We start from the raw sequence: 20792 nt of genomic DNA, 5'->3' as shown, positions 1-20792 counted from the left end.
CCCGCGCTCGCGCTCTCGCCCTCCCCCGCGCTCGCGCTCTCGCCCTCCCCCGCGCTCGCGCTCTCGCCCTCCCCCGCGCTCGCGCTCTCGCCTCCCCCGCGCTCGCGCTCTCGCCCTCCCCCGCGCTCGCGCTCTCGCCCTCCCCCGCGCTCGCGCTCTCGCCCCTCCCCGCGCTCGCGCTCTCGCCCTCCCCCGCGCTCGCGCTCTCGCCCTCCCCCGCGCTCGCGCTCTCGCCCTCCCCCGCGCTCGCGCTCTCGCCCTCCCCCGCGCTCGCGCTCTCGCTCCCCGCGCTCGCTCTCGCCCGCCCGCGCTGCGCTCTCGCCCTCCCCGCGCTCGCGCTCTCGCCCTCCCCCGCGCTCGCGCTCTCGCCCTCCCCCGCGCTCGCGCTCTCGCCCCGCTCTCTCGCTCGCGCTCTCGCCCCGCTCTCTCGCTCGCGCTCTCGCCCCGCTCTCTCGCTCGCGCTCTCGCCCCGCTCTCTCGCTCGCGCTCTCGCCCCGCTCTCTCGCTCGCGCTCTCGCCCCGCTCTCTCGCTCGCGCTCTCGCCCCGCTCTCTCGCTCGCGCTCTCGCCCCGCTCTCTCGCTCGCGCTCTCGCCCCGCTCTCTCGCTCGCGCTCTCGCCCCGCTCTCTCGCTCGCGCTCTCGCCCCGCTCTCTCGCTCGCGCTCTCGCCCCGCTCTCTCGCTCGCGCTCTCGCCCCGCTCTCTCGCTCGCGCTCTCGCCCCGCTCTCTCGCTCGCGCTCTCGCCCGCTCTCTCGCTCGCGCTCTCGCCCCGCTCTCTCGCTCGCGCTCTCGCCCCGCTCTCTCGCTCGCGCTCTCGCCCCGCTCTCTCGCTCGCGCTCTCGCCCCGCTCTCTCGCTCGCGCTCTCGCCCCGCTCTCTCGCTCGCGCTCTCGCCCCGCTCTCTCGCTCGCGCTCTCGCCCCGCTCTCTCGCTCGCGCTCTCGCCCCGCTCTCTCGCTCGCGCTCTCGCCCCGCTCTCTCGCTCGCGCTCTCGCCCCGCTCTCTCGCTCGCGCTCTCGCCCGCTCTCTCGCTCGCGCTCTCGCCCCGCTCTCTCGCTCGCGCTCTCGCCCCGCTCTCTCGCTCGCGCTCTGCCCCGCTCTCTCGCTCTCGCTCTCTCTCTGTCCTTCTTGTAACCTATTATTTATTGCACTCCCTTGCCTCACCTTTGTGTTCTCACCGTGACTGGGAGACACTGTCAATGTTTATGGTGATGTCAGTGTAGTTGAGGAAATTCCAGTCACTGATCGGTCCCATAAAAGTTACTTATTGAAAGGGCAGTGTTCCTATAAATGCTATTTGTGGAACAATAGAATATTGTAGACTTGGCAGTTAATGTAAAAGCAAAATTACTGCAGATGCTGGAAATCTGAAATAAAAACAGAAAATGCTGGGAAAGCTCAGCGGGTCTGTCAGCGTCTGTGGAGAGAGAAACAGTTAACGTTTCGAGTCCGTATGACTCTTCTTCAGAGCTGAATGATGGCACTTAATGTAGTTGTTTCTTATTGCATATGCAGTCCTGTGTCTTCTCCACATTGTGTAACCTGTATCATGATGTTGCCCTTCATCGCAATGCATCTTGTAAATGTATGTCTGGGGTATGAACAGGAGCTGCTAGAGGCAATTCACCCCTGAGAGACTCTCTGTTCTAGGTCATGAAATTAATGATTACACGTGATCACATTGTATTATGTTGCTAAACAGGTTTGTGAATTGTGGAGTCCGTGACTAAGCTCCTTTTAAATCATAGGGTTCAAATTGGTCAAATTATTTTTTTTTTTGATTTATAGCCTTTGATTGACTAGTTGATTGATTGATTAGTTTTTTTACTGGTTTTAATGGTGACCACTTACAAGTCTTTGTGAAGTGTTTACCTTTGCTCTTCCTCATCTTAATGATGATTTAAAGCTGCTATTACATGACAAGTCCAGCCTTTGAGTGCTGCCAACTGTGGGGCACATATTTCTACACACATGCAGACTCACTATGACACTCTCTTATCTATAGGTCACTACAGCCAGTGGATGATGGAGCCAGTGGCATTGTAACTGATTTTACCATCGAACCAGTCTATCATTGCAACATATTTTACACTGCCTCCCTTGCCCTAACCTGGGGTTATAGTTGCCACCCCTCCAGGATTGCCTGGAATCTGCAAATATTGGAAGATTAATCTCCAGATCTCTTGCTGGGAGCAAAATCCTGAGAGAGGTTTAAACTTCAATAAATGTATAGCTTTTTTAAAAGAAGGGGAGGAAAAAGCTTTGTCTGACAGCGAGGAATTGTCCAGTGAGGTGAGGGAAAAGTCCAGTTGGTGTGGAAAGATGGGGCTCTGCAAGGGTGACCTTGGAGGGGGGGACAGGGGCAGCTGCAGCTCATGTGATTAAATGCTCCTGGAATACATCCAGCTAGAGTTGGCGACCCTCATTCGAGCTGAAAGCAGCAAACTTGACAAATAGACCCGGAGAGGGCCTCCAAAGCGATGAAGCCCATTGACGCAGGAAAATCCTCTCCACTTTGTGTTTGAGTTTGGAATAAATAGAAGCCAACCAGCCAACATCATCAAGAAAGGTATTCACTTGAGCAGAGAGAGCCAAGAATGTGGAATTTGCTGCCACTTGGGCTGGGTGAAGCTGGTAACATTGAGGGATTTAAGAGGAAACTTTAGACTTGTATACGAAGGAGAATCCAATTACGGGTTGGGAAGAGGTGACTAGAGTTGGGAGGAGGCTTGGCTAGAGTGTGCATAAGTATGGGCATTGACCAGTAGGAAGGGATGACCCATTTCTGTTTGTTTTTGTAAAAACAAAATACCTCATAGGTTTATTTTGTGGTAATCGGCTGTAAATAACGAGCGTGACTTTAAGATTTTGGAGTCACCTCGCATATTAAGAGGCTTTTTCCTTTTTCTTAATTGAAGCCTTTAAGATCCTGAGAGGTTTTGACAGGGTGGATATGGAGATGATGTTTCCTCTTGTGGGAGAACCTAGAACTAGGGGTCACTGTTTAAAAATAAGTTTTCGCCCATTTAAGACGGAGATGAGACAAATTTTTTTCACTGAGTCGTAAGCCTTTGGAACTCTCTTCCTGAAAAGGCGGTGGGAGCAGAGTCTGAATATTTTTAAGGCAGAGCGAGATAGATTCTTGGTAAGCAGGGGATGAAAGGTTATCGGGGGTGGGTGGGATGCAGATTTGAGGTGACTATCAGATCAGCCATGATCTTATTAAATGGCAGAGCATGCTCAAGGGGCTGAATGGCCTCCTCCTTGTTTCTATTCTCTTCAAAGTATGATGCCTAAACTAGGTATGAGAGTCATGATTTTACTAATAATATCCCAGAATCATAGAATTCTTTTCCAAAAATGTACTTCATAAAATTGGTAAAAGAATATTAAAACAATTCAGATTTAACATGACCTAATGTGCATTGCAGTTCAGTTTCTTTGAACACAGCACGTGAGGTTCCTCACTAGACTTGGTTATAGTTACAATGTTCATTTCCAAATCATGTCGAACGTTCTCTGGTGTATGCAGTCTGAGGGGTTTTACCTGGTGTCTGATCCCTCAGTATACCTGGCAGGAGGGACACAGTGGCCTTTCCTCTCTTGAGCCTTAGCATAGATAGGTTTTAGCACAGGGGGCCATTTGGCCCATCATATCTGTGCTGACTCGCCCAGTTCTACTCCCGCCCTGCAAATTTTTTTAACTTTCTTTTAGAAGCAGTGCGTTCAGATCCTAACCACTTGCTGCATATGTTTTTCCTCCGGTCTCTATTGCTTCTTGTGCTAATCGCCTTAAACTGGCATCCTCTGGTTCTCGATCCTTCCACCAATGGGAACGGTTTCTCCCTATCTACCCTGCCCAGACCCCTCATGATTTTGAACACCTCGATCAAATCTCCTCTCAACCTTCTCTTCAAGGAAAACAGCCCCAGCTTCTCAAAGTCCCTCATCTCCAGAACCATACACTCGAACCTTCTCTGCACCCTCTCCTGATGTCTTTAGCCTTCCTCCTAACGTGAAGCACTTGAATTGGCTGTTCAGATGTCCCTGGGACAATCTGTGCAAATTGAATTGAATACACAGGGTAATAGGAAGTGGTAGCATCTTGTATTTATACAGCACCTTTTTAATATTGTAATATCCTGAGGTGCTTCCTTAGTGCTCTCTCTGTGTGTACCGGAATGTCAGTTTGCGTTCGGTGCTCCAGCCTTCCTGACTTGGAGGTGATAATGTTACCCAGTGAGCCATGGGTGGTGGCCAGGAGGTGGGAGTGAGAACAACAGCTCTTCAGTCACAGGTACTCCAAGGTAGAAAGCACTTGGAGTCATTCAGCTCATCTTCGTCCTGGTGTGGAGTTAAGGGAACTGTGTTCCCTCTCAATCTGGCTCTGTCTCTTGCTCAACTCTTTTCCACCACCACCCCCCCCACCTCTCTCGCCTTTAAAATTCCCCCTCAAACAAGGGATGATGTTTTATCTTTGACTCGAGGGTATGTGAATTGAGAAGTCAGAGGTGATGCCCTTTGACAGTCTGTGGAGCTGGGAAGAGATTAGAAGGGGGTTTAAGAGAAACATTTTCACCCAGAGGGCGATGGGAGTCTGGGACTCTCTGCCTAAAAGAGTGCTCGAGGCAGAAATACTGTGCCTACAAGAGCAGGCCAGAGGCTAGGAATCATGTGACGAGTAACTCACCTCCTGAACCCCCCCCCCCCCCCCTCCCCCAAAAGCCTGTCTACTATCTACAAGGCACAAGTCAGGAGTGTGATGGAATACTCCCCACTTGCCTGTGATGAGTGCAGCTCAAGAAGCTCGACACCGTCCAGGACAAGCAGCCGCTTGATTGGCACCCCATCCACAAACATTCACTCCCTCCCCCACCAATGCACAGTAGCAGCAGTGTGTGTACCATCTACAAGATGCACTGCAGCAACTCACCAAGGCTCCTTCGACACCACCTTCCAAACCCACGACCACTACCATCTAGAAGGACAAGGGCAGCAGATAGATGGGAACACCACCACCTGGAAGTTCCCCTCCAAGTCACTCACCATCCTGACTTGGGAATATATCGGCCGTTCCTTCACTGTCGCTGGGTCAAAATCCTGGAACTCCCTCCCTAACAGCACTGTGGGTGTACCTACACCACATGGACTGCAGCAGTTCAAGAAGGCAGCTCACCACCACCTTCTCAAGGGGCAATTAGGTATGGGCAATAAATGCTGGCCCAGCCAGTGATGCCCACATCCCGTGAATGAATTTTTAAAAAGCCAATTTGTGCACAGTAAGATCCCACCAACAGCAATGTGATAAAGGCCCGATAATCTGTTTTTTTGTGTGATGTTTGTTGAGGGATAAATATTGTCCAGAATGTGGGTGAACTCCCTGGGTCGTCTTTGAAATGGTGCCGAGAGATTGTTTCCATCCACCTGAGAGGGCTGTTATATGTCCCTTCTGAAAGGTGGTACCTCTGACTCAGTAGCACTCCCTCAGTACTGCATAGTGAACATCAGCCCAGATGGTGGGGCTCAGGTCTTTGGAGTGGGGCCAGCAACCTTCTGACTGAGGTGAAAATGCTGACCCGCTGGGCCGAGAGTGTCCTGTGACACCTTGACCTGTGGATGTGACTGCCACTCCGCTACCCCCACCACTGAGTGACCATCAGCCACCAATAATGCACCCTCTAGGTTACATCCACCTGGACATACACCAAGGTCAGAAGTTTATAACTTTACCACCTTTTTATTTTAAGCTTTGACCTGTTCAATGAAGTTGTCACACTGGCTAATGCTAATTAGGGCCAAAAGTAACATGTTATGAATTTTAATTTTTAATAGATTGCTCGAGTCCACCGAAGACTGGCCCATGTCTTGCTTTAATTCCAAGGTGGTATTATGATAATACTAACAAGACTTGCCAACTGTTTGTTTATGGAGGCTGCATGGCCATTGGGAACAACTTTAAGAGTGAAGAGGACTGTTTGAAGAGTTGCGATGGGGTCACTATACCTGTGACCCCATGTGCTGGGTGGAGATCGCGGCAAATGAAATCTGAAAGATTTGAGTTGTGGTGGGTTCCTGGGCTCTGCATTTAGCTGAACGAGAGCTTTCTCCCAGTGGCTCTGGGAGCTTATGTTGCAGCTTCCTTAGCTGGTGAGGAGCAGCAATCGAGATTTATGAGACTACGAGAGGTTTCGGTAGAGCAGGTTGAGGGAAAAGCTACTGAGTGGGTCATAACCAGTGGGCAGAGATTTGAGAAGTACAGGTCTGAGACCTCAAGGGAAGATGAGGGGAAATGTATTTACTCAGCGAGCTGCTGGGATTTGGAGTGCTCGGCCTGAAAAGAAGCGATTCCATCAATAACTTAAAAGGGAGTTGGGTTTAAGCATGAGGAATTTACAGGATTATGGACCAAAAAAAAAGTGCAACATAAAGAGCGACAGCTCCCCCAGAAGAGGCAGCACAGTGACATCAGGCTGAATGGGCTCCTCCTCTGTCATAAATGTTGATGACTTAATCCTCGGCCAGTGCTGGACTGGATTACCTTTGTGTGATCCAGTGGGATCCTGTCTAGGATTGATTCGGCTGGAAGGAGTTGATTCCTGAGGCCCCGTAACAAATGAAGCAGCGGAGGAATAAAAGACTTGGAATGTCCGCAGAACGTTCCAGGACCTCCGGGCATTCCCAAAGTGCTTGACAGCCCAGGAAGTGCTTATTGGAAGTGCAGCCACTGTTGTTATGGAAGAAACGCAGCAGCCAATTTGCGCACAGCAAGATCCTACATAGCAGCGATGTGATAATGAATGAATCGCTGGTCTGTTTTATTATCTTGACTGAGGCATAAACGTTGGTCAGGACAGCAGGGTGGACTCCTCTTCTTCTTCCCCCCCCCCCACCCCCCCAAACCTTCCTCCTCCGAATAGGGGCCATGGGTTATCTTACATCCACCCTAGAGAGCAGACAGGACCTCAGTTTGATGTCTCATCGAAAGACAGCACCTGTGACAGTGCAGCACCCCCTCAGTCGACCTGGTTTGTGGGCTCAAGCCTCTGGAGTGGGACTTGCTTTTGAGTCTGTTGTCCACTGAGCATGGCTGATACACGATAACACCAATTGTAGCATTGCAAATGAGGCACCTATCCCTCAAAACAGAGAATTTGCTAATAAAATGATCTCTTGACAATAAATTCAGTGCGGTTTGGTTAATGGATGGATTGTGGTTTGTGAAAGTGTGTGTTCTGGTCACTACAGATCATGTCTTTCACTGAACGTGGATTACAAATTAAAATGTGTGTCTGATTTTCGAGCAGCTTGATCTTTGTTTGCATGGAAGTGGGTTGCTTGTTAGAATATAGTGGCTTGCAATGTCACCTTTAGCTCAGCTGGCCACACTTCCTCCTCAGAGTCAGAAGGTCATGGGTTCAAGTCCCACTCCAGATGCTTGAGCACAGAAATCTAGGCTGACGTGTACAGTGCATTGATGTGCAGCAACCTCTGAATTCTCCTCTGTGTCCAGACCAATATTTATCCCTCAACCAAGACCACTGAAACAGATCTACTTCACTGCTGTTTGTGGGAGCTTGCTGTGTGCAAATTGGCTGCACCATTTTGTACATTACAGCAGAGACTACACTTCAAAAGTACTTCATTGGCTGTAAAGCACATTGACATGGCTCTGAGGCCCTGAAAGGTGCTATAGGGATTTAAGTTTTGTTTGCAGGTTTGAGTGTTGTGAAATAAGTGGTGGCCTATCATCTTTGTTTGTTTGTCAGGAAAGTAACATAAGGACGTTGTTAATAATTAAGACTTGGGAGAGAGATTTCAAAGACCTTGTTTCAAATCTCCCTAGTGGCCAAATTCAGCAGCTGTGTTTGTGACTGTTGACATTGGAAATATTAACGCAACAATTTATGAAGCGTGAGGGTGACATCTGTAGATTAATGAGTGCCCAGTGTGAAATTTTAAACTAAATGAGCGCAATGTTCATCGTCTCAAAATGATTTCTCTCCTTTTCTTTTTTAGCACCATTGATCAATGCAGTGCCAGTCTCCAGTAGGAGCATAGAGAGTCCGAAGGATACATTAGACTAATTTGAAACTATTTTTTGTAAATTAACGCCCTAGTTGAGCTTCTATTTATTTCACTAGAGCTCTGCAAGCAATATGTAGCAAAGTGATTGTGAATATGACCACCCAGAGTAACCCAACTCTTCAGTTCCAGGTTGCAAGCTGAGTTTGTGGTTGGCGATGTTGAATACAGTTTCTAAAAGGCTAACCTGACCTTTGCTTGGGAAGTAACTAGGTTGACCTGTTCAATGGGGATGGATTATCCGGAGCTCCCCAGCTGGTTTTAACACCTCTCTGTGGACCTGCCCCTCCCTACCTCTGTAATCTCTTTCAGCCCCACAACCATCTGAGACCTCTGAGTTCCTCCAATTCTGGCCTTGAGTGCATCCCCGCTTTAACAATCCTGTCACTGACAGCTGTGCCTCCAGCCCTAAGCTTTTAGCACACTCCTTAAAACTTACCTCTTTGACCAAACCTTTGGTAAGCTGTCCCAATATCTCCTTTACATGGCTCAATGTGAAACATTATCTGATAATGTTCCTGTGCAGAGCCTTGGTATGTTTTCACACTGTTATAAGTGCTCTTTAAGGATAAGCTAACATGGCCTGATGGAGCCCGATCAATTGATGTGATGGTAACAAAATTTTGCTTTGTTTCCCTTCTCACTGCCCTTTTTGCATTTGCAGACTGTTCAAAACCATGTTCAGAAAGCGAGTTTAAGTGTGCCGATGGCTGCTGTGTGTCTCTATGTGTAAACTGTTGTGTGGTGGGATGACCCGATGTTTAGATAAATCTGATGACGCTTACTGCAAAGCTAGTAAGGGACAGTGTGTTAGACTCGGGGATATAGTTCATTTGAAGTGTTTCGCGGCTCCTGGAAGTGCAGATGTTGGTTCTTTCTGCTCCTGGCTCTGGTATCCTGTTCTCAAATAGGTTGGTAAAAGGTGATATTATTGTGTGAAAGCTCTTGTTTGGCTGGGATGATGCTACGTTATCCCTTCTGCCCAAACCTCAGCTCAGCTGCTGAAAGCTTATCCATGGCTTTGTTACTCTACACTTGACTATTCCAATGTTCTCCTGGTTGTCCTCAAAGCTCCCCCCCCCTCCGCCCCAAAACTACTTGAACTCATCCAAAACACAACTGCCTCTATCCCCATCACCCATTGGCTCCTGGTTCAGCAATGGCCCAATTCTTAAACTTCTCCTCTGTGCTTTCAAATCCCTCTACAGTCTCTGTAATGTTCTCCAGTCCCTACAACCCCATGAGATCTCTGCGCCCTTCCAATTCTGGCCACACGTACATACTCTATATTAATTCTTCGCCATTGGCAATCAGACCCGAAGCCCTAGAATTCCCTACCTAAAACCTCTCCTCCACCCTCTCCTTTTAAGCAGCCTCTTTAAAAACCTGCTGTCAGATGTTGTGAAGCAACTTGGGATGTTTTACTAAGGTGCCAAATAAACGCAAGTTGATGTTGATACGCCCACCTTGAGCCAGCTAGTTTTCATGAACCAGGACACCAGTGAAGGAGGGGACACCTTCAGTAGAAACAGAAATACCTGGAAAAACTCAGCAGGTCTGGCAGCATCGGCGGAGAAGAGCACTTTGAGTTCTGTCGAAGGGTCATTCGGACTCGAAACGTTAACTGTGTTCCTCGCTGCCGATGCTGCCAGACCTGCTGCGTTTTTCCAGGTATTTCTGTTTCTGTTTTTGTTTTGGATTCTTTGCTTTTAACACCTTCAGTAGAGAAGGGAGAATGTAGAATGCGGAGAGGTGGGGTAGTGAGGGTGAAGGGAGAGAGCCAGTTTAATAGTTTCCCCAGCACAGTGCACTAATGCAGTTTTAAGGACTATGTGCTGGAGGAGTAAAGGTATGTTGGAAAGAAACTGGTTTGATTTATTTTTTCCCCCTACATTCCAGTGCAAGATGGTTACGCCAGCCTGACTGAACACCCGGAATCTGGTTCTCAGGACAATGGTAGGTGTCTGGAGCTCGTTGTGCGATGTTTTTGTTCTGTTATTTGAATGATTTAATTTTTAAATGGGGGAGTAGGAGCTGCTGGAAGTGATACTACTGAGAGGAAACTGGATAACGTTGCCTCTAACAATGCAAACTATCTTCCTCCAGCTCTCTCAAGGTTGTGACATTTAAAATGAACTTCGGCTGAGGTTAATTTGCATATTTTGGATCATTGTGATTAGCAATGAGCAATCCTGGGTTTCGTCAGATGCTGAGTCCTCTGATGACCTCTAACCATTAAAGAATTGTCTAGGACAGGCTGGACTGAGGCCAAAACAAAAACAGAATTACCTGGAAAAACTCAGCAGGTCTGGCAGCATCGGCGGAGAAGAAAAGAGTTGACGTTTCGAGTCCTCATGACCCTTCGACAGAACTGAGGCCAAAGTTGAGTTAATTGCATTAAATCAGGATGTGTGGGGGGATGCTGACTGGGCTGTGACCCAGGTCAGTCTGGCCAACTGGAGCACATAGTCACTGTTCCCAGTCCCTATATCTCTCCGTGCACCCAAGTGTTTCAGTGAATCATTCCAGGAGGCCTGGGGCTTAGCCAGTTACACCCCAGTCCCTGCCTCTGAGCCCGAAACTCTGGGTTCGGGCCCCACTCCAGGACTGGTTGGCCACGGAAGGAACGTTCGTGAAACAAAACGCACACACACAAAGCGCTGGAAGAGCTCAGCAGCATCTGCAGGGAGAGAAACCAGCGTCAATGTTACAAGTCCGTATGACCCTCCTTCAGAGTGTTCATGTTGTGGTGGAGGTGGGTTAGTAATCGGCCTCCCAGCACTTCCCCAATGTTCCCCAAAGGGAAATAAAGTGTGTGTAAAGAAACGAAACGCAAACAGTATGAGCTGTTCCTCCTCGTTCGCTTTATTGCCTGAAAGGCTGTTGGTTTTTTTTTTGCTTGCTGGTGCCCAGATGCTGCACTCCCCCCCACCCCGAGTTCATTGCTCTGCAACGCCCCTCGTACTCTGGGCCTCACAGTGACCCTATCGCCAGCATCCGCCACGTTTTACCACCCACCACCCCCCCCCCCCCCCATCCCTCCAAACCACTGTGACGACCCCAGAGACTCATTCTCTCATCTGATTTGGTATTAACTAAATACTTACAGTAATTAAGCGAGCTTTATTTTTTTTTAAAAAAAAGCGAGATTTGCATTTCTGTGGCACCACTGACACCAAAGTGTTTTACAGCCAGTGAAGCACTTTTTTTTGAACTATAGTCACTAGAGTTGTGAGGTAGCAGCCAATTTGTGCACAGCGAGATCCCACAAGCAAGAATGTGCCAGTGACCAGATGATCTGATTTTAGCGGAAGCGGTTGAGGGATTAATGTGGAGAGCGGCAACAGTAAAGCCATTCCCTTTGTCTGACTCCAGTGTGTGCAGACAGAGTCTCTCCCTGCCAACGCACTGTTGACAGTGCGGTTTGGAACGAAGCGAAGGTTAAAAATAAAGACAGTAGCTGGTTTTGTCTGGTAGGATATCCTGAAGTGAGTCACCTGGTGGGGCAAGTCTAGAAAGGCTCTTGTGTACGGCAGTTAAGTAATGTTAATGCTGCCATGTGCATCTTGCAGAACAATGTAACGCACCCAAGAAAGTCGGCGACTGCAAAGCTGCGATCCCTCGCTGGTATTTCGACACACAGACACAAACCTGCCAACTGTTCATTTATGGAGGCTGCCGTGGCAACAAGAACAACTACAAGAGTAAAGAGAAATGTCTGGCTACCTGTGCTGGACAGAAGAGTGAGTCTGCCCCTTGAGACACCGTGCCCCCACTCCATCACCAAGACCACCCCGTCTGTAGTATTTCTCACTCTCACCCCTACCTCAGCTTATCAGCTGTAGAAACCCTCGTCCCATATCCAGACTGTTATTCCTGTGCTCTCCCGGCCTGCTTCCTGTTTTCCACCCTCCTAACTTAATGTGATCCGAAACTCTGCTGACCCTGTCCTAAACACGCTCCAAATCCTGTTCACCCTTCAGCCCTGCGCTCGCTCACTCACATTGCCTCCCAGCCCAGCAATGCCTCAAATTCAGCACTCTGATCCTTGTGCTCAAGTCCCTCCAAACCCCTTGCCCCTCCCTACCTCTGTCGTCTTCTCCAGCTCTGCAGCCCTCTGATCTCTGCACTCCTCCTTCTCCTCCTCTAATCCTGGCATCATCCATTTTCATCATCCCACCATTGGCGACCGGGCCTTCAAACTCGGGAATTCCTTCCCTGAACCTCTCCACATCTTTCACTTCCCCTTTAAGTTGCTCCTTAAAACCTATTTGTTTGACCGAACCTTTGATCACCTGTCCTAATATTTTTCCCCCCCCCCGCAATGTGGCTGGAGGTCATCTCATTTGGTGACGCTGCTGTGGAGCCTCTTGAGATGTTTTGCTGAGTTAAAGACGATATATAAATGCAGGGGTTGTTGAATGCTGGGGTAAAGCGGCTGCCTGTGTTCTTTTTGCAGAGTTTGTCCCAGAGCCACTGAAACTCCAACTCCAGGCTGACGATGAAGGTAAGGCAGACACCATGATTGAGAACATTTGAAAACAAGAGTTTCTTAAATGAGTCCAGACTTCCAGAGACCAGCAAATGCTTTGTGGGATCTACAAGATCACCGGATGCCTGTCTGTCAATCACGTGCTTACTTTTTGGTTCGTTAATACGTTTCAGAGGCTGTTGACAGACTCACCGCAATGATCGTGTGGGTTTTCCTGGTGAACTCTTCAAAGTGGGATTTGGGATTCTCTTTTCCCCCCCACCCCCACCCCACCGGAGACCCACTGTCTGTCTTTGTTGAAGGGTCTTGTGCAGCTGGTCGTGATAACCCTGGCTTTCTGGGGTATCCACTCCTTGCCTCTCGGTGCTCACCCTGACTAAGGATAAGTGGATCACACGAGAGAGAGGATTGGAGGATTGTGTCCAGTTCTGGGCGCTGCACCTTTTTAGCGAGGATGTGAAGGCATTACAGAAGGTGCAGGGAAAGATTCCCAAAAGTGGCTCCAGGGATGAGGGTCTCCGCCTGGATAGATTGGAGAAGCTGGGGCTGTACTCGGCGAGGAGAAGGTTGGGAGGAGATTTGAGGTTTTCAAAATCGTGAGGGGGGTCTGTAGAGCGTAGATGGGGTTGAGAACCAGCAGACATCAATTTAAGATGATTGGCAAAAGAAGCAGGGGGCAGCATGAGGATAAACCTTCTTAATGCAGCGAGTGGTCAGGATCTGGAATGTGCTGCCTGAGAGTTGGAGGGCAGATTCAATGGAGGCTTTTAGAGCAGAATTGGAGAATTTGATAACTGGATAAAGAGAGAATTTGCAGGGTTACAGGGTGAAGGTGGGGGAGTGGGACTGGGTGAGCTGCTCTTGCAGAGAACCAGCATGGACTCAATGGGCCAAATGGCCTCCTGTGCTATAATCATTCTACGATTCCAGTCTGGAACCTTCCAGCCCTCTGAGCTTAACTCCTCCTCACGACTTGTGCCGTTCGCTAAAGGAAGATGCTCCTGTAGGCGTGACTGCACAGGTATTGAAGGAGACGAGAGCTGAGTTGAGTGGCTGGGGGTAGACCACAGATCAGCCATGATCTCGTTAAGATGAAAGCTCATTGACCCGATACGTTAACTCTGTCTCTCTCTCTCTCTCTCTCTCCTTGGACACTGCCTGACTGGCTGAGAGTTTCCAGCGTTCCTTGCTTTTTATTCTAATGTTGTTTGGTGGAATAGGCTCCCATGTTTGTTTTATAATGACTGCTTTCTAACGTTCCTTATAGATTACTGCTACGCTCTGGCTGTGACTGGTCACTGCCGTGCTTCTTTCCCACGCTGGTATTACAATCCCCAAAGCCAGACCTGTGGCCGGTTCACCTACGGAGGGTGTGGTGGGAACAAGAACAATTACGAGAGTGAAGCTGAGTGCTTGGCCAGGTGTTTGGGTAAGACAGGTGCGTAGGACCCTTCTAGCAATGAAATTTGTGTATTTGGAGTCTCCTAAAGGAGGAATTTTTTTAAAAATTCTTTTTTTTTTTGGGATGTGGGTGTCACTGGCTGGGCCAGCATTTATTACCTATCCCTAATTGCCCCTTGAGAAGGTGGTGGTGAGCTGCCTTCTTGAGCCGCTGCAGTCCCTGTGGTGTAGGTACACCCACAGTGCTGTTAGGGAGGGAGTTCCAGGATTTTGACCCAGTGACAGTGAAGGAACGGCCGATATGTTTCCAAGTCAGGATGGTGAGTGGCTGGGAGGGGAACTTGTAGGTGGCGGTGTTCCCATGGTAACCTGGTAGTTTCGATACTGACTTGGAAGCACTGGGATGTTGAGCTGAAATCCTACTTTGGAAAATTCAAAATTCAATAAATTTCCTAATTTGCTAGATGTTCCTAGGAAATAATGACCGGGAAAGCTGATAAGACCTGAAGAAAACCTGCCATCCTTAGCCAGTCCATTCTGAACACTTGCATTTCTGTAGCGCCTTTCGCACCCTCTGTACATCCCAAAGCACTTCACAGCCAATGAAATGCTTTTTGATGTGTAGCCGCTGTTGTAATGCAGAAAACGGGCAATCAAGCTACGCACAGCAAGATCCCTCGGTTTAAAGCCTCAGCTGAGTGCTGAGGGAGTGCTCCACTGCCTTTTGTGGGAGGAGGGGGGGTTGCACATGGTGGCACTGCATTGGCATTGCCTCTTGTGGGGGCATGTGGTGCTCCATTGCCCCTCGGTGGGGGGGGAGGCGGTGGTGGGTGAGGACAAGGTGCCCCTCCATTGGCATTGCCCCTCCATTGGCATTGCTTCTTGAGGGGTGGGGGTGAGGTGCTCCAGCATTGCTCCTCTGGGAGGCATTGCCCTCTGTTGGCATTGCCTCTCGTGTGGGAGCGGTAGGTTGCAGCGCTCTGTTGGCATTGCCCCTCAGTGGGGTGGGGGGGGGGAGCGTGGTAGAAGCGTTGACACCGCATGGGGAGAGTCCACCTAGGTTTTGGGCTCAAGACACTGGAGTGGGGCTCGAACCCACAACATCTGAGTCAGACACGAGATTGTCACCCACAGAGCCATGACTCACACCGTAACAGATTAGGACTGAATCTAAAGGGAAGGTTCTGGTTGGAGGTTGAATTCTACGATAACCTTGATGTTCCAATGTGACCTAAGACATGATGAACTCTCTCTCTCAACTTGTTCCTTTGCAGATGATTGGAAGATGGTTGATGGTGGGCACTTTGATGAACAACTCCATCCTGTTTCTGGTCACCATGTTTCTGGTAAAATATACTGTGACCAACACAGGGGCTTCTGTTTACTTTAAGGATTGCATTTATTTTAAAGTGCTGGGACTAAAATGGAGGGTGGTCACCTGTTTTTTTTATTTATATGTCTGGGGAAGCAGTTGTAATTCAACGTCGAGCTTAACAATCCTTTCAATGGCTTTGACTGACACAACGTGAATGGTGGTGATGCCACCATGAATGGACCTGTCAGGGCAGAGCTCAGTATTTGGGCGCTGGTCTGGCTTGGCTGGCCACAGTCACAATTTGAGCTCTTCCTCGTGGAGTCGGTGATTACCCGCCCTTCCCTGATCTGCCCTCGATTGGCTGAGGGTTGCCCAGATTTTCTCACGGCCGACTGCAAGCATCAGCAACCAGGAGGTGCGTCATCGAGAGATGGGGCTGTCGTCAGATTGGACGCTGTGGAGCACGTTCCAGGAGGGAGCTATGGGATTGCGTGGAGGCTTTTTGAGGCCCTTTGTAGATGGGCGAGCTTCATTAATGAAAGATGGGACATGGTCAGGTGGCAAGGAAGAGTGCTGAATGAGCAGACTGTCAGGGGAAGGCTGTAGACAGTCATTACTTCAGTGTGCGTTTAAGTGTGAAGATCAACAATTCAGTTTGTTGGACCATTCTTTTGAGAAGAAATGGCTTTTATGCCAAGTTGGGGTTACACTGGGTAAATATTCCTGTTTGGCCGCTACTTTTAGTGGGTACACTTCAACTGGGCCTCCTCTCTATGTAGAGTGGTTTCTTTTATTTGTTTGTTTGTTTATTTATTCATTAATGGGATGCAGGCTTCGCTGGCTGGGCCAGTATTTATTGCCCATCCCTAATTGCCCCTTGGGAAGGTGGTGATGAGCTGCCTTCTTGAATAGAACTGAGTGGCTGCAGAGGGCAAGTAAGAGTCAGCCACATTGCCATGGGTCTGGAGTCACATGTAGGCCAGACCAGGTAAGGAAGGCAGATTTCCTTCTACAAAGGAGGTTAGCGAACCAGTTTTTTATTTTTTTTGAAAATTAGTTTGGTAGCTTCCTTGTCACCATTACTGGTCCCAGCTTTTCAGATCAAAGTAATTTGAGTTTAAGTCCCTCCCAGCTGTCATCGCGGGATTTGAACTCACACTTCAAGATTTCTAGCCAGTAACATAACCGCAATGCTATTGCATGATTATTTCCTGTCATTCAGGCTAGTGGCCATTTCACATCATCAGAATGTTTGTAACATTACTGTGGTTGAGATTCATTATAAACTGGACTCCGGTTGAAGAGGTGGAGGTGGTGGGGGGGGGGGGGGGTGGTTCTGATTTCTGTGATGGGAGGTTAGGCCAATGCAGCCAGTTTTCATGAAGAGGGGTGTGTGTGTGTGTGTGTGTGTGTGTGTGTGTGTAAGGGCTGGGGTGACTAGTCCGTTTTGTACTCCTCGAACATAAGGAGGGAACCGGATGGACAAAATTCAAAATAATTCCCATCCCCATGTTCTGCAGCATCTTCCAGATGCTGAGCACTCTGTTTCTGGGGGAAGTTAATCTCCTACAGGAGCAAGGGACACGGGGGAAAGAATTACTGATCCTCAACATGGTTATAACAGGCGCTCTGTTAGCAATGTGTAGGAGTGGGGAGTGGTCAAAAAGGAGCATCAGAGTTAAAAGCAGATTCCAGCGAGATTTACAGTCAACACGTTTTCAGAGACTGCAAACATTGCATAAAACACCAACTAAACTCAGTGACCTTGTACAGTCACATGTAACTGATTCTGCCCTTTTAAGAAACGAGCCCAACTCAAGAAGTGGATGGAGATTTGTAAACTCAAGCTCACTGTTCACGAGCTCCACCAACGGAATATTCTAGACGAAGGCCACAAAGAACTGACCTCCTAAGCTGCTGACAGTTGGTGTGTCCATTGCTGTCCAGCCCATCACTGAGCGCTGCTGTCTGTAGCCAGCTAGATAAACTATGTTGTTAGGGTGGGACGAGGCCTGTGTGGTGCATAAACACCAGCGTGGACCAGACTGGCCTGTTTCTGTGCTGTACTGTCCGTGAGGCAACTGGGAATGTGAGATACACCGGGGAGAAAGAGTCCTGTTGGGAGCTGGTGTCGGGAAAGCAGCTTAAATGACTGGACTTCATTTACTGCTGGGGTGGAATAATTAGACTTGATGTTGGAGAACGGTGAGATGCTAGAAATGGTGTTTTTAATGGATTGAATAATTGAATACCTAAATAACTGAATAATTAAATAATGGAATAGTTAAGTATTTGAGCACAAGCTGTTGTTGATGGTTACAATCAGAGCTCTTTTCCTTCCCCCACCCCTTGTTTTAACAGCAATCTTGTTGGTGGTCCTACTGTCGATCTGCATCCTCATCCTGCTGGGGGGAGTCATCTACTTCATAGTCAGACTCTCAAAGACGGAGCAAACTATCTCCTATCAGCGTGCTCCACGTGGGGAAGACAAGGAGACTCTTATCAACACGGTTCAGAACCTTTAAATTGAACTTCACTCTTTAAAAAACCAAATCTGCAGCGTGTGTGGCAAAAAACCCACATGTATCTTGTCTTCAGCATTTCACAACAGAGAACTTTTCTCTAATTGATTCATAAACCCTTCCCTGTTTCCATTCTAATCTTTCTAGTTTAATCTGTTTTGATGAAGGGTACACTTTGCAAGGAACTAACTGGCTGCTTTGTCAATAATTAGCTGGCCTGTGGAAGAAAACTGGAACTCTCTCGCTGTCCCTGCAGGTATAGAGAGAGAGAGAGAGAGAGAGAGACACACTATAACTTGCGCCCTCTCAGACTGGGGTTCGTGTGATATTGCACCTGACTGAGGAGCTAATTGGGTTTGAATTTACATTTCTTTGGAGGGATCTGGTGTGCCCCTCCCAATCCTTTTTAGGCTTGTGAGATAAAGAGACCAGGCCCTTCAACTCAGTGGAATCCCTGGAGGCTTTATTGTTTCTTTTAAAATGTTGACACTAATATATACATTACATTACACAAGGTGCAAGGAGACCAAGCTAATATTAAACTATTGATAGGGCTGCACTATCTCTGGGAGTGTTTGGAAGAATATTAACAATTAGATACTTGTTGCCTTTACTCGTTATTCATAGAACTCATTAATTATAGAATTGGTTTACTGAAGAATGCTTTTGCATTGGTTTCATTTAAATTGCCATAATTAACTCTCATCGCAGCAGAATAATACCTCGATTCTCGGACCAAATCTTCTACAGTGTATGAGGAACTGAGGCACTGTCCAACGTAGCCTCTAATCCATAGATAAAAACAAAAAACTGCGGATGCTGGAAATCCAAAACAAAAACAGAATTACCTGGAAAAACTCAGCAGGTCTGGCAGCATCGGCGGAGAAGAAAAGAGTTGACGTTTCGAGTCCTCATGACCCTGTCGAAGGGTCATGAGGACTCGAAACGTCAAGTCTTTTCTTCTCCGCCGATGCTGCCAGACCTGAGTTTTTCCAGGTAATTCTGTTTTTGTTTTAGCCTGTAATCCATGTTTGGAGATATGATGCCATAAATGGTTTTAACCCTTAACTGAGAATGTAACTTGTGCCATTAGTGAGGTTTCTGGGCGTGACCCCCACAGCCTATAATCCTTTCATCTTTATCGACCCTCTGCTGGGGGAAGGTGAAATTTTCCTGATATTGCTCGTTGTCGGAACTTGGGTCAACTTTCAAATCCATGCCCGTTTATTCATTCCTTGTATTGGGGACCGTGGGGAAAGAAAGAGGCCAATTGTAGGAACTAGACAACCCTCAAAGAGTCGCTAAGTAACTTCAAATCAAAAATGCTTCAACCCTCACTTGACCTGCACTGAGAGGATGGTACATTACTGCAGCTGAAACACTCGAGAGATGAGACTTTTTCCCCCCCCCATTTTATGCTAGTTTAATAATGACTGATTTCAGTCCTTCACGAGAGCTCTAACCTTCCAACCCAGGTCAACACTGTTAGTTCTCAATCCAACTCGAGTTAATTATGAAAATTTGCCAAGTGTTTGAAGGTGTGACATTTGCAAGTGAAGTGTAAAATTGGAATATTTTGATTTCCATTTTGTCTCCAGTACTCAGTAATACGCACTGATCCTCGGTGCCACATCTGTATCGGCATTTTTCAATGAAACCATGTGTTAAGAGTTGCAGTAAGCCTTCAACCATCCCACATCCTCCTCTCTTGGTGCTAACATTAGATGTCCTCCTTGGTTGTCATATGGGATCCAAGTGCTGATAACCCAACACTTGTGCTATAGTGAGTGCCCATCTGTTTGCAGTCCAGGTATGATGCCTGAGCTTTCGAGAGAGGGAGAGAAAGCTGTGGGTATGCTGTGTCCTGTGTCTCCTCTTACAGTGGCCACACTCATGCCTGTGAATCTCCCTCCCAAATCAATCTTTAAATCCCTCCAAACTGAGGGTAACCCCCCCCTCCCAGTTTGTCGAATGTTTTGACCCTTATTCTGCTGTTGGATTTTTCCTGGCAGCTGCTCTTCTCTTGGTGTAAGGTTTATATGATGTTGGGAAGTGCAGGTGGTCAGTGGTTTGAAAAATTTAAGAATGATTTCTTTTAAATATAAATATCATCCCTAAATGGAACATCCAGTGGAATAAATCAAAGAATGACCTTACTTCCCCCACAGGAGAATTTTCCAACCTTACTCTTGCTGCAGACTTGTATATAAACTATAGGAGTTTGTGGTTTGGGATCAGCACTGTGTGTGAAATCTTCATTTGCTGTCAGATTTCCCCTTCCCCCATTCCCCTTCTTCCTTCCCTCCATTCCCCCCCCCCCCCCCCCCCCCCCCCCCCCCCCCCCCCCCCCCCCCCCCCCCCCCCCCCACCGCCCAACTCCACCAACCCACCCCACCCATCCCACATAGTTTGTATCTGTTCCCAAATCGGGAAAGCGAATGCAGTGGTTCGGGTAAACACACCTGGAATAACTTTGTGTGACAGTTCCAGTCGGTAATCCTTTAGTTGGGATTTGTCCTCAGTTTCGTTTTTTTTTAATATCAATCTTCTTGCGACTTTATATGTATTTTTAAAAATCCTCTCCGTTGTGTTTGTAATCTTACAAATGAATCGTTAACGAAACGGGATTTTGATTTTCCTGCTCTTAGATGTGATGAAATTATTACAATGACTGAGAACTGGAAATAGGGGGAGACGAGAACACAGGATCTCTGTAGGGAATTCTCACGCTGCGGTGTGTGTATGTGATTATGACTTTCAAATAAGCTCTAATGTGTAGGGTTAATACTCAGGTGATTGGGAAATGTCAAACTTGATTTTGTTTTGTGATGTACTTTTAATAAAATCTTTTCAGAACTTTTGCTGTTTGGTCTTTTAAAAATTCGAACATACAAGTAGGTCACTAAGCCCCTCGAGTCTGCTCCTCCGATCAATCCCGCATTCCTGCCTACTCCCGATAACCTTTCACCCCCTTGTTAATCAA

At 48.1% G+C, this 20792-nt stretch overlaps 1 protein-coding gene across 1 annotated transcript in view; it reads left to right on the top strand.

The window, feature by feature from the left end:
- Positions 1 to 18703, top strand: part of LOC121272644 (kunitz-type protease inhibitor 2-like) — a 39654-nt gene extending 20951 nt beyond the window's left edge. The window contains exons 2-7 of the mRNA XM_041179338.1: positions 9979 to 10035; positions 11652 to 11822; positions 12539 to 12586; positions 13839 to 14009; positions 15247 to 15318; positions 17649 to 18703. Of these exons, the coding sequence (XP_041035272.1) occupies positions 9979 to 10035; positions 11652 to 11822; positions 12539 to 12586; positions 13839 to 14009; positions 15247 to 15318; positions 17649 to 17812 (683 nt within the window). The 3' untranslated portion in view covers positions 17813 to 18703. The remainder of the gene's footprint in view (positions 1 to 9978; positions 10036 to 11651; positions 11823 to 12538; positions 12587 to 13838; positions 14010 to 15246; positions 15319 to 17648) is intronic.
- The last annotated feature ends 2089 nt before the right edge of the window (positions 18704 to 20792 follow it).

The sequence above is a fragment of the Carcharodon carcharias genome, chromosome 34 (genome assembly GCF_017639515.1).
Source record: "Carcharodon carcharias isolate sCarCar2 chromosome 34, sCarCar2.pri, whole genome shotgun sequence".
Taxonomy (NCBI): Eukaryota; Metazoa; Chordata; class Chondrichthyes; order Lamniformes; family Lamnidae; genus Carcharodon; species Carcharodon carcharias.
Note: the sequence above shows the minus strand (reverse complement) of the source record. Positions and strands in the feature narration are given on the sequence as shown.